We start from the raw sequence: 14,285 nt of genomic DNA, 5'->3' as shown, positions 1-14,285 counted from the left end.
CCCCCCCCCCCCGTCACCATGCACTTCCATGAGCCTCAACCCTGTTTAAAAAAAAACAAAAAAAAACATTGCTCAACTTTCTCCAAATGGCAGATTTTTGCCTTTTACCTCCAAATTGGTTCGTATATAAGAATATTCCATGATGTGGTGTTGGGGTAAGCATTGAGAGTGGCAGCACAGCTGCAAATAAATGTGCATGCACGTTGGACCTTCCTCCCACAAAGCCAAATTTGTTTTTATATCGTCTGGTTTACAAGCTCCGTTGGAGTTTCTTGGAACACACAGCCGGGCATTGTGAGCACCTGCAGAGGTGCGGTAATGTGCAGCTGCTCATTCACTAAAGTCCCAGATTCTTTAGCCCTCGTAATTTGTTCACCGATATGCCAGGACATGAAGCGGTCCGTCTGCTGCGCTAACTTGTTATTGCAGCTGCCTTTTTGGTAAAGACGGGACTCGTGCAGCACTGCAGGCTGTCCCCGGCCCACTCACGACGCGCACTTAGTCAGTGTCATTCAATCCAAAGATGACCTTGTCAGAATGTTTTATTTATTAGCAACTGTTTTTCATCTCACAGCAGCAACTGATTTGTATGTTTTTGTGTTTTATTTTGTTTTTTTGGCAATATCCTTCCCATTTGTGTCTGATACATGGATGGGCCTATACGTACGTGCACTCGCTTCTAAGCTGTCCAGCCTGGGTTTGAATCCTGACCCAGCTATAAACTGTCATCCTGGTGTTCCACAGGCAGGATGACTCATCAATGTGTGTGTGCCATTCCTCGGATGGCCATTGAACTGGTGTCTCGTCTGCCGGCATTAGTTGGTGGATGTTAAAGATTCCACAGTGTCCTTCACAAAGAGTACGTGAGTTATCGCCGGAACCATTCGAACAGATTCCAAATTCCTGCACTACCTATTTCTGGCAGAGGGATGGAAACCGTCCAGCATGACCCCAGGCCTGGAAACTGGTTTGGCAGCACCAACACTCTGTATCACAGAGTATGGTACATCGGATCACATGCGTGGATATCTTCATGATGCGTGGATACGAGTTGATGAGAGATCATCTGCTCATGCCAGAGGTTGATGAATATTACTGGAAACAAGCAGCACCTTTTTTTTTTTCTTTTCAAGTCATTTCACCAATGTCCGTGGTCTTTCTTCATATCTTTCCTCTGTTGAACCTCTGTTGAACCACGATTCCGCTTCAGAGGAGGAGTCTGCGTCCACTCCAACATCAACATCCATGCTGTACGCCTTGTGGACCTCGAATCTCCAAACTTTGATGTCATCTGGCTTAAGGTTTGTCTCCTGACCATCGCTATCTTTCTCTGTTTCACTTACTCTCTCCCAATTCGACAAACTTTATCGCTTTCTTTAACTATCTTAACTCTTGCCATGAGGCCATGACATCCGAACATCCTCAAGCAGAATTTCTCTATCTCTGAGATTTCAATGTGCACCACAGGGAGTGGCTGAAATCTCCCCACACGGATGTTGGGGGAGTTGAAGCTCTAACATTTTCCATTCTTAATGATTTGGAACAAATTATCACTCACCCTACCGTAATCCCAGATCGTCATGACCACACTACCAATACTTTGGATTTATTCTTCACTTCCAATCCGTTGCATTACAACTACACAATTTCACCTCCAATTGGTTCTTCTGATCACAATCTTGTGAACATCACTTCACTTACAACCACTTATTCTCCTCTGACTGCTCCAATGAAACCCCAGTATTGTCATTTCAATGACTAGAAGCACCCTACGAGAGCCGTCAATGGGGTCATGTTATTATATTTATGGCTATTTTACTCCAAGGGGTCCCAGGATTACATACTCCAAAAATGTTTGCGATTGGTTCAGCCGTTTTTGCGATACCTGGGAACAGACAGACAGACAGACAGACAGACAGACAGACAGACAGACGGTGAATTATAGTAGGATGCTGACTGGACTGGTTTATGAAACTTCTTCTCTGACTATCCCTGGAAAGACTACTGCCTCTCCTCAGGCAATGTCTCTATCTCTGTTGAATGTATAGCTGAGGTTATTGTTGCAGGAATGGAGGCTTATATCCCCTTCTCTTTCAAATCTCTCTCTCCTCCCAACTCTTGGTTCAATAATTTTTTCTCTGGCCATTTGTGCAAGGGATGCCGCATATCGGACATGCAGAAACTCTTCTTCCTCCGACTCGCATTTAGTTTTCATATCTGCCAGAAATCATTGCAAATATGTTATTCATGAGGAGAAGTATTCCTTTATTCAAAATAAATGTGACAACCTCTCATCCTCTTCCACGAATAGATCTTTCTAGTCCTTAGCTAAAAGTAACTCCAACAACTTCCGTCGCTATAACTTTCCTTCGCTTTTCTGTTCTGATGACACTATTCCTGTCTCTCCAACCAATAAAGCAACTCTTTTTGGTTTTCTTTTCTCCTCTAACTCCGCACTGGATGACTCTAACATCCCATCTCCCTCTGATGCTCCCCTCACCAATCCTATGTCCCTCCCTATAATCTCTTTTCATGCAGTCAAAAAATACTCCTCTCTCTGGACACAAGAAAGGCTTCTGGGCAAGAGGGCATTCCTTCTCATGTCTTGAAGGAATGTGCTTCAGAACTTGTACCCGTGCTTGCTCATTTGTTTTATTTTTGTTTCAATACCCAAACTTTTCCTCTTACCTTTAAACATGCCTTAGTACAGCCTATTTTAAAGAAGGGTGATCGTTCAAACCCTTCCACTCCCTTCCTATTGCTCTGACTTCTACTGTTTCCAAAGTCTTTGAATGTCTTCTCAATTCCTATTTTCTCAAGCATCTTGAATCTCACAGTCTTCTATCTGACCATCAATATGGCTTTCACAAGGCAATATCTACAGGTGATATCCTTTCTTACATTACGAATGTCTGGGCCTCTTCTTTGAGAGACTTTGGGGAATCCTTTGTTGTCGGCCTTGATATCTCAAAAGCCTTTGACAGAGTTTGGCATCAGGGTCTGATATCCAAGCTTCTCTCTTTCGGCTTTCCTCCTTCACTCTGCTCTCTCATATCGAGCTTTCTCTCCCACTGCTCTATCTCCATATTTGTTGATGGTTCAACATCTCCCCCCTTTCCCATCAACAGCAGTGTCCCTCAGGGTTCCGTCCTGTCTCCAACACTCTTCCTTCTTTTTTTTTTTTATCAATGACCTTCTTTCTTCCACAAATAACCAAATGCACTTGTACGCTGATGACTCGACATTACATTCCTCCATGTCTTTCCCATCAGCACCGTCTTCCCTCACTCGATCTACATCTCGTTTCATCACAGCCACCTCTTTAAATTCAAATTTTGACAAGATCTCCCAGTGGGGCAAATGTAATCAAGTTAAGTTTAATGCATCAAAAACTCAATTTATTCTCATATCTCTCTCTCTCTCTCTCTCTCTCTCTCTCTCTCTCCCTCTCTCTCTCTCTCTCTCTCTCTCTCTCTCTCTCTCTCTCTCTCTCTTTCTTTCTTTTTTTCTTTCTTTCTTTCTTTCTTTCTTTCTTTCTTTCTCTCTCTCTCTCTCTCTCTCTCTCTCTCTCTCTCTCTCTCTCTCTCTCTCTCTCTCTCTCTCTCTCTCTCTCTCTCTCTCTCTCTCTCTCTCTCTCTCTCTCTCTAAAACTCCTCTCAACTCTCCAATCTCCTTTGAAAGCTCTACAATTACACCATGTGACACAATAAACCTACAAGGTATTACTCTAACATCAAATGTATCCTGGAATCCACACATGACTCAAATAGCTCTGTCTGCCTCGAAGAAATTAGGAGTCCTGTTCAGATGTTGAAGATTCTTCTCCTCTGAATAGTTGCTCCAACTATATAAAGGATTGATTCGTCCTTATATAGAGTCCTGCTCTCCCATCTGGGGAGGTTCCAGCTCCACGTACTTAATGGACAGGATTGAATCCAAAGTTATTTGACTTGTCAACTCTGTCAATGTGACCTCAAAACTTGACCTGCTCAAATTACGCTGCATAGTGGGCTCTGTTTGCCTTTTCTACAGATATTACTTTGGTTTCTGTTCGCAAGAACTTGCTGCTTATGTACCTCCACCATTAGGGAGAACAAGGAATACTCGACAAGACACTACATCACGTGATTATTGTGTGGCCAAAGGAATACTCGACAAGCCACTACATCACATGATTATTGTGTGGCCATTGGCAACTCGAGGGTGGGCTATTATGATGTTTGTTTCTCCTCCTCCACTGCCAAATTCTGGATCTCTTTACCTTCTTGCCTCTTCCCAAACACTTCTGACCTTCCTCTTTTCAAAAAGCAGATGTTTTTACTTCCTCAAAAACTCTTAGACTATTCTCTCTTTCATTACTCTTTCTCAATGCAGTTCTTTTATTTAAGGCTTGGCCTCGATGACGACTATTTAGTCCGTGACTGAAGCCTTCAACATAAAAAAAGAAGCTGTCTTTGTGTGAGGCCACAGCTCTCGACCTTTTGATGGTAGAACTCATCCCTGGGCAGGACATGGTAGAACTGGTCTCGATCGTTAAGGCGCATGCTGTCCGCTGAATGCTGGGTATAGTGTGGGCATAAAGTAAATGAAGTGGAAAAAGGAGGAAGATTCAGAATGAGTGCAAGCAAAGCTGCATGTCATTTGAGTTGGCACTTATGTGGGAACGGAATACTGACTGTGATCCAGCCAGTGACCCCAGCCTTGGACATTGACATTTGGGAGTCATTGATCTTGCCAAACTTCATGATTTGTGGTTCTGACGTATAGATCTTGTTGTGGAGGCGATGTGTGATGGCTTTCTTTTTTAACCATTTCAATGTTGGCTCTGAAAAACATGGTGTTATTCCAACTTTGGTGAATTTAGTTTGTAATTAGAATCGCATGTCCGAGTATCTACGCCTACGTTGTCCTCTCACATGCCGCGTTGTTTTTCCTTGACCTGGTACAGGTCTTGCCACGCCAGACGTGTGGCCTTTACACACATACGATCTTCTTCAAGCAATATCCCCGAGGTGTTGTGGAGCTGGATAAGAGCATCCGTGGTGGAGAGCTGTTCATGACCATCATTCTGAACCCGGTAAATGTATATTCCGTGATGATAGTGGAGTGATGTTGACTTCACCATTGAGAGATAGGGCCAAAAATGATATGTAGTGGACAGCAGCACAATATCTCCAAAAGTTGTGGACGGATTCTGCCGAAACTTGATGGGCATGTTGTGTGTGTGACTAGGCAGAAATTATTCAATTATGGTGAAGATCCGGATCTGGATCTGGATCTGGATGTGATAATGTTTTAAGTGATTCTTCACCATTGAGAGAAAGGGTGAAACCGATATATAGCACGATATCTCGAAAATTGGTGGATGGATTCGGATAAAACTTGGTGGGCATATTGGGTGTGTGATCTGACGAATTGGTTCGATTTTGGTGAAGATCCGAATTCGGATCTGGATACGAGAATTATTTAATTTTCAAAATGATTCTTCACCATTGAGAGATTGGGGCCAAAAACGATATAATTGCATGATATTTGAAAAATGTATTGGGCCCGATATGTTCTGGTGGATCAGATATTACATGGCAGAGATATGTGCTCTACTGACTGCCCTTCTAGTTTTTAATCGTTTTCCATCAATTTGCCATTTATTGTCTGTACTGTGACCACTGTTTCGTCTGCTCGAACAACTGTAACTATGAGATGATTCCTGGATGTCTCAAATGACCATCACGACCCACAGATCAGTATTTTTATGACTCACCTTTCAAACTATGGAAACGACCGGTTGGGTCTCTACACCTTTGAGTTACTGGTGGACTTTCTACGCCGATGGACCAACCTTCGTCTCAGCACCTCCACACCTCTTGAACTCGGGCAAAAGTATTTTCAGCTTTTCCCGAATGATCGTGAGGCCATTTGGCAGGTAAAACATTTCCCTCGATGTTTTGTTTTCCCTTTGCCCAGCTTTCACGTCGTGGGTAGCATTGTTCGAGTGTGACTGATTAGTTGGTTGTACTGTTTGTGATTAGACTGTGGTCGTTATCCAGGAGGTTTGTCTGTCTTTGTCTTTGGCACCAAGCAAAGTTTCACCCAAAATATTGAGGTGGTTGGGGGTGAACCATGATACATCTCTGACATTGCATTCTCTTTGAAGGCAGAGATACAGGGTTGGGTAGCAAGCTCACTTATTTGAATGCTGGGTGGCAGTACCTTGCAACCAGGTTACGAATGGTTCTCAACTAGATCAGGGATTAGTATCCTTCACCTACAGAACGAGAAGGAAGAGCAGAGCCTCGTCGAGATTACAGAGAATTACTCTCTCCCAACTGTCTAACGAGAACTGTGACGGATTGAAAGGTTGTTTTATAGACAAGTGAATCGCATCCCGTAGATTTAAAACTTCCAATCTATGTCACTTGCTCAACAAGCGAACAACCTATTCGACATAATGTTGTGAAATTACGAAAGAAGAACGACTGGACTCATCGCAGGATGATCATTCCTGTCATGTCCAAACAACTACTTCTCAAGGAGAATTAACTGGGAATTGGCTTGGTCAATCTCTGGAACCTGCATTCAAGGAAATGTCAATTGGAAGTCGAGATCCACTGCAAGGACCAAGCTGGAATTATTGCGACCGATTGAGAACAGGCTAGATTCTCCCACCCCCACAAACGATCCGTTTCAATATTCATGGAAACTCAACGGAATGTAAGGGTAGACAAGGTGACTCTCAATTGGGAGGATGCACCTGCTTGAGATGTATTATCATAAATAGTACTCGTATTTTACGAATTAGCGAAGCGTCACTTACACCAAGTGATGATTTATTGTTTATTAATTTGTAAAACATCAGACAGGATATATGACGAACACGACTCTCTCAATCACCCGTTGCTGGGTCTGGTGCAAATTTTATTTCTCTACAACAGTGAGGCTCAGGGAGGATCAAGGTAACTGAGGGTATGAACTGACAATAGGGCGATAGGGCAGCCTTTGGACACAACAAGCAAGGAAATCAACAAACAGTACAATAAAAAGAGAGAACAACACCAACATTACAACCTACAAGTCTGAGGGTTAATGGGGGATCCATTCATCCATTGGGACTATACTCTGTACAGAGCGTTGGTGCTGCCTAAGCAGTCTCCTTGGCTATTGGGCACAAAACTGGACGGGTCGCCACTCCAACACAGGATACCAGCAAGCTGGCACTCATTTTGCCGACCTCAGAAGGATGATAGGCAGAGTCAACCCCACCTGGTATTAATTAAACAGCTGAGTGGGATTTGAACTCAGGATCCTAGGATCCCAAGCCCACCACCCTAACCATTAAGCCAACACCAGGCATATAATGGGGGATGGGTGGGGGTTAATAAAGATTGTGGGTAAGGGTTGAGGATGAAAGGAAATGGTGTGCCACCTGCTTAAAGCTCTGAAGGGAAGAGTGTGATAGCACAGCCTATGGAAGGTTGTTCCACATATTGAACAAGCGAGGAACAAAATATTGAGGCGTACAGTCCTCCTGGATTTTGGAAATTTAACTTGGAGTGGGTTATTGGATGAATGTATATACCGTGGAGTGGTTGGGGAAGGTCTGAAGGCTGAGACAGCAGAGGGAGCTAAACCAGAGGAGAGGCAGTAAAACTCGTGCCGAACTGCATGTGATGTGAGAGCAGCATCCCTTGGGCTTCAGCCTGATCAAAGGAAATTCCAATAATGTTGAGAGTTTTAGATTCCACAATCTGGGAGAGAGAGGTGATGCTTGGGCCCCAGCTCAGAGGGGAGAGCAGTAGTCTAATGACCCCAAGACAGAAGCCTTATAGACTGCAGGAAGTTCTGATTTTTGAAGGAAAGACTTGGAACAACAGAGGAATCCCAGTCTGTGGATGGCTTTAGAGGCCAGCCTTGCTATCCGGGTGGCCCAGGAAAGGTCCTGGCTGATGGAGAGGCTTATAAGTTAATCTAAACCTCTTTCATTTCCTGACCATGGAAATAGGAATTGCTGTCAAGGACAATAATATGTGCCAAGTGGCTGATTCCCTGAAATCTGACCTGAAACACATTGAGAGATGGGCTAATACTTGGAATATTATTTTCAAAACGAGAAAATGTAACATTAGTAATCGCTCAAAGCAACGATTATAATCATCCTCTATTTTTGGCATTATCAAAATTAATGACGTACAGGAAATTGAGCTTTGTGGACTGGCTCTCAGCATTAAATTATCCATCCATCCATTGGGACTATACTCTGTACAGAGCATCAGTGCTGCCGAAACAGTCTCCTGGGCTATTTGGCACAATCCTGGACTAGTCACCACTCTGACGCAGGATACTCGAATGGCTCTATCATCCCAGCAAGCTGGTACTCACTTTGCCGACCTCAGAAGGATGACAGGCTGAGTCAATCCCACCTGGTATTAATTCAATGGCAGAGCAGGATTTGAACTCAGGACACTAATATCCCAAGCCCACCACCCTAACCATTAAGTCAACACCAGGCATATTAAATTATCCTGGATTCCAAATGGTATGCAGTTGATCAGGAATACCTGTCAAAGCCTCGGTTTACTCTAGGAAGCAGCACCATATCTTTCTCCTCATCAATAAGTAACAGCGTAGACAGCTATGATCCGGTCTAGAATAGATTATGCATCGTCTGCATGGACCAACGGCACTTGGACAACATTGGATTCCATCCACTGCGACTAATTCTTATTTCGAACAACAGCCTACAGTCCAATCACCATCGCAGCCTCCATGGAATCGGCATCCTATCTGACAGAAAGTTCCACAAGTGATGCTGCGGTCATTACTCCACGCACTCCAAACGAAAAGCGGTGACACGCAATTAGCTCACTTTGTCTGTCTGTCGACAAATGTCACTTAATATTCGAGGAACAACTTAATTTCAATCTAATGTTACATTTTGAACACTAATTGGAAAACAAACCTGCAGTTCAGTAGTCCATTGACTCTGGATTTGGCAAATTGTACGGAATCTTGTCCCGATCGCGCATACACAGAGGAGTAGGGTAATTTTTTTTACTCTGCTTGTCTGACAGTCAAACGAAATTGAAAATCATTCCAAACAGGAAACTTACAGGTTTTTGAGATGTCAGAAAGGACACAAATAACAGGCACGAACTAATGTAACGTGTCAGGGTGGTGTAAAATATGGAGCAACAATGGCGGTAAACTTCCCAAATCTTTTTTTTTTCCCACAACCTTTAAAATCTCTTATTTCAATTGATTTATGGACTTGAACACTGCAGAACACAAATCGCCTTATAGACTGCATGTAGTTATGATTTTTTTATGGAAAGACTTGGAAAAACAGAGGATTCCTAATCTGCGGAAGGCTTTAGAGGCCAGCCTTGCTATCTGGGTGGCCCAGGAAAGGTCTTGGCTGATGGAGAGGGCTATGTTTTCGTTGCACTTTAAAAATCTTCCATTTAGTAGTACTTGGACAAAATATTACAGCATTTTACCTCATCTTGACCAATCAAATTTGCTGCTCGCAGACCCCCCCCCCCCACCTTCATGTCCTTTTTTCTCTCAAGACTGCATGGTGTAAGGTGTTGTACAAATTCTAGTTCTTAACCCTTTGAACCCTGTGCTCCCTGGAGAAAATTCGGGCCGCTCAGGTATATGGAGGTTTGAATAGCGGCCGGCAAGACGGCCACTAGGGTTCAAAGGGTTAATAGTATTCATCCAGTCATAAGAACCATCACGAGACTTGGTGTTCACAAGTGCTACCAGCAGGGATTTAGTAAGATGTATGGGGTGGGGAAAAAAACAAACAGAAATTAAAAAAAAGAAACACATCCACCATCAGAATCTTCCTTCCTTATTGTGCTGACTTCTACTCCTTCCACACTGTTCTTCACTCCAACTCAAACTGCACTTTCTCTGCCGAATGCCGCATTGATGTCACTGTGCCACCATTCTTTTCTCATATTCCATCTCAAATTCACAGTGAGGCAAATTATACCTCCTTTGGTCTATATCATTATGTATGTATGTATGTATGTATGCATGTTTATCTCTTGCTAATCTGCGATTTTGTTACAGATTAGCAATCACGTGGCCCAAACGATCATTTGTATTGCCTTTCTTGCGGAGTCACCATATGACCTCGAGTTGTCTCATTTTTCATAACGTGCAAAATAACACTTAGCCTTTGCAGAACCCTTGCATTGACAAGCGGCATCAGGAGATCTGGTCCAAAGAGAAGACATGTGACCGATTACCCAACTTTCTCATTATTGGGCCACAGAAGACAGGTAATTGTACAAATTAATTGATTTGGAGGCATATTAGAAACCAGTTTTCAGTTTCTAGCCAGGTTCGAGGAACGTCATATGCAAAATCACCTTCACTTGGTCACAAGTTAATGTGGCAATGAAGGGAACCAGAATAAATTGCCCATTATAAATTCAGCACAGAAGGTGGATTAAGTTGAACCATCATAATCGTGATGCAATGTGCCTTATTTTATCAGGCTTTGAGATTTAATACACTGAGCTGTGTCCACTCACTTTTAATAACTCTGAGTATCCTCTGAGCATCTGACTTATGCACGACCCTCTGTCTGGTCTTTTGGCTGTACCCACAGGTACCACAGCATTGTACATGTTCATCAAGATGCACCCCTCGGTGGTCAGCAGTTTGCCCAGTGCCACGGCCTACGAGGAAGTGCAGTTTTTCAATGGAGCGAACTATCAGCGAGGCTTAGACTGGTAAAAAGTTCTTGTTTGGAAAATTGGTGGTAAAATTTGTAATCTCCATCTATAGAGTAGGCCGGCAGGATAGCCTAGAGGTCCACACACTCACCTCTAAGCTATCGAGCCTGGGTTTGAATCCCAACCCAGCTATAAACTGCCATCCCGGTATTTCACAGACAGGGCATTTCATCTTTGTGTATATGCCGTCTGTTAGATGGATGTTAAACTGGGCGGCACTTCTGTCAGCATTAGTTGGTGAATGTTAAAGATCCCTCCATGTCCTTGACAAAAGTAGGTGATTTATTCTTGCCTTAACTACTGCTGGGAAGGCAAGGGCAAAAACCACCAGTAATAAAAGGCAACAACAAACCACCCTTGCTGGGAAGGCAACAGCAAACCACCCTTGCCAATAAACTGCTTCGGCAGCACCGACGCTCTGTTACAGAGTATGGTACGAGTACATCAGAATCAAAATCAGAATGTGTACAGTATTGGCATCATGTTGGTGAAGCCACTCGAGTGTTGATTATAAATGCTGGTGGCAAATGGTTTAAAGGAGAATTGTATGATGTCAAGGAGTGAGATACAAGTGTGTTCTTGAGGCTGATTTTGGGTGGCAGGTTTAAGATGGTGGGAAATTGGAGAAGAGAGATCGTAACATGAACCCCCTTTCAACGTCTACGCAGGTACATGGAGTTTTTCCCGCCACAACTCAACCACTCAACACAGGTGCTCTTTGAGAAGAGTGCTTGCTACTTTGCTGCAGAGCCCGCTGCCTGGCGAGCCTATGCACTTTTGCCCCATGCAAAGCTCATCACCGTCCTTATTAACCCTGCGGACCGTGCCTACTCCTGGTACCAGGTATGCATAGGTCACAGATAGTTTGTGATTGTGATGGCGGCAATTGATAGGAGTGACGTACCAGAAGTAAACCTTATTTCAGTAGGCGATAGGAAATGAGAGAATGCTTTGTTGGCTCAACTCGATTTTCATCGCATGGTTTGAGGAAAGGTGGCTTCATCCTTAAGAAGTGTGTTCGATATATTTTTGAGCTAACCAGATACTGCCAGCACTTTAGTTAAACACAGACCTTAAATAGAGCATCCTGTCAAACGGGCAGAGTGAACAGGAATGGAGAAGTATGAATTGGCAAGGTAGGAGGGAAGCACATTACAAGCTGACACGAGACTATAAACAGGACCTTTTTGTGTGGTTTGCACTCCAGGGAGGTTCTATTACAAGGCTTCTCACTCGCCTCTTATGAACAGCCTGGTTTGCTAAAATCTGGACCTTCTGATCAACATAAATGAAAACTGTACTTAATGAGGATATATGACCTTTTAAAAGTAACTCTAAGAAAGGTTTTAATGACATGAGTGACACCAATAAAAAATAAATAAAAAATGTCAGTGCACCAGTAAGTGCAGCAATGACAGCAAGTCATGTTATTTTATTTAAGTGATATTATTCCAGCAGAGGATGATTCATCTCTTCACACGTTAATAATTACCCCAGGTGTGATATCGCCTCCCCCCCCTCCCCAACCACACACACACCCCCTTAATGCTCAAATTAAATGATCTTAAAGTCCTATAAACCTTGATAGCAGTTTTGCTACAATTTCCTTTCAGTCGACCCAAAAATATTATTTTATCACTCACGCTAGGGACAAAGGGTGTAGCACGAGCCTGTCTTTGTGTTACCTGTTTGTAGGCAGAATAACTGGATCATGAGGACAGGTAGAATCACCAAATTTTGCACAGAGCTTCATATTGCGAATGTCTCAAACAAGTTCAACTTTGACCTCACAAGAAAAATATTAAATGATAATTAGTGCAAGGACGAAAGCTAATATAGACTCACACCTTGGCCACTCACCTCCATTGAGTGCATTCCAGTTTATTAAAAAAATTTTTTTTATTATCAGCATGCCCTGTAGGGAACATCTTTATTTAGAGAGATAGTATAAAGGCAGGATGGCCTAGAGGTATGCACACTTGCCTCTGAGCTGACCTTGGTTCGAATCTCGAGCCAGATACAAACTATATCCCTGGTGTTGTATGCAGGATGATGCATCATTGTGTGTGCCGTCCGTCGGAAGGATGTTGAGCCGGAGTTCCCGTCGGCTAGCGCTGGGGAAGTTAGTGGACGTTTAAGATCCCACAGTGTCCTTTGTGAAGTTCCAGCACCCTGAACAAATTACAAATTCCTAACACTTTCGGTCGAATGTCAGGTCTGGCCAGCTGGTTCGTGAAAAACTTAAGGCATAAATCTACTTTGACCACCAACCCCAAAAGGGGGGGAGGGGTGGGGGGAGGTGATAGTGGCTTTTAAAGTAATTGTAGTAGTACAACAGAATGCTTCGTGTTGTAAAACATTAAAATAACTAGCAGGGACATGTGTAAATTCTACATCATGTAAAATGTGACTTCAACTCTTTCCCCTCCTCACAAACCCCAAGTCCTCAACCATCACTTCCCAACCCCAAGTCCTCATCCACCCCCTCCCAGTCCTTAGGAATCAATCCCTTCCCCGCTCCAAGCCTTCAAACCCACCTTCCCCCAAAACCTCAACCTCCCCTCCCAAACTCTGTCTTTGCCCTCCCACCCCCCAACCCCAAGTCCCCCCACCCCCCCAAAACCCTTAGCGATCAATCCCCTCTCCATGTCAAGCCTTCAAACCTCCACATCTGTCAGTCATCTGCCTAACTCAATCCCACTTGATATTTTCGGCGGTGTATAAGTTAACAGATGGCTGGCTCGATCACTGAGGCCAATCTCAATTCACAAGGCCCGTGATGACTAAGGCTCAAAATCTTTTTAACTGTCGCTTTGGTCGTTTCACACTGAAGGGGAAGGTTAGAGGGAGGGCTTGGCGATTGTGAATATGAAAGCTCCGAGGATGTCTTTGACTTCACATAGCAGGAAGCACCAACATGGTTACTGTATGATTTTTTTTTCCAACTATAAATTGTGGGTGAAGCCAGGCTATCTGTCCAACCAATGGGCGGAACAGAATGTTTCACACAGATGGACACACACGAGCAAGCATATTATTATTATTAAGATGACTAAAACATCGAAATGTATCTTCATGCTCGTTGATGCCACTTGTGTAGCACTATCGGTGTGATTGCATGCTCAGATTACATGTCCTCTAAACCTGAACATTTGTATAATCCTTTATTTTGCAATAGTAATAGAATCTGATGAGGGAAAAAGACAGCCTGTGATGACCAGCAGGATATTACATAGCCCCCAGTTGTGGAATTTTTAAATATGAATTATTATAACTTGAACATTTGCGTAAAACTGAACTGCTATCCCACGAAAATAGAGTTCAACTGATTATGAGGATTAAAACTTTAACTCATGGCTTTTGCATTCAAATAAAATGAGAAAGCTGAAACATAAAATGCGTTTCTAATGCCAGGTTTCATGAAAAACCCCAGGGCACAATTCCAAAAATGCACCCCACCTTAACCATTGGGACACCTCTTCATATCTGAGATCCCTACTCTTATGGGTGATGTGTTCGTGTGATGGTGCTGTCGAT

The 14,285-nt window shown here is 43.3% G+C and overlaps 1 protein-coding gene across 5 annotated transcripts in view; it reads left to right on the top strand.

Annotated features, from left to right (window-relative positions):
• The window catches only part of LOC147008517 (bifunctional heparan sulfate N-deacetylase/N-sulfotransferase 1-like), a 320,471-nt gene that overhangs the window by 291,484 nt on the left and 14,702 nt on the right, over positions 1–14,285 (top strand). For all 5 annotated transcript variants that reach the window (XM_085863803.1, XM_085863799.1, XM_085863800.1 and 2 more), the window contains 5 exons: positions 4,949–5,077; positions 5,741–5,923; positions 10,193–10,289; positions 10,622–10,745; positions 11,417–11,591. In XM_085863803.1, coding sequence (XP_085719929.1) covers positions 4,949–5,077; positions 5,741–5,923; positions 10,193–10,289; positions 10,622–10,745; positions 11,417–11,591 — 708 coding nt within the window. The remainder of the gene's footprint in view (positions 1–4,948; positions 5,078–5,740; positions 5,924–10,192; positions 10,290–10,621; positions 10,746–11,416; positions 11,592–14,285) is intronic.

The sequence above is a fragment of the Eptatretus burgeri genome, chromosome 18 (assembly GCF_056783735.1).
Source record: "Eptatretus burgeri isolate ZD-2024b chromosome 18, Ebu_testis_v1, whole genome shotgun sequence".
Taxonomy (NCBI): domain Eukaryota; kingdom Metazoa; phylum Chordata; class Myxini; order Myxiniformes; family Myxinidae; genus Eptatretus; species Eptatretus burgeri.
Note: the sequence above shows the minus strand (reverse complement) of the source record. Positions and strands in the feature narration are given on the sequence as shown.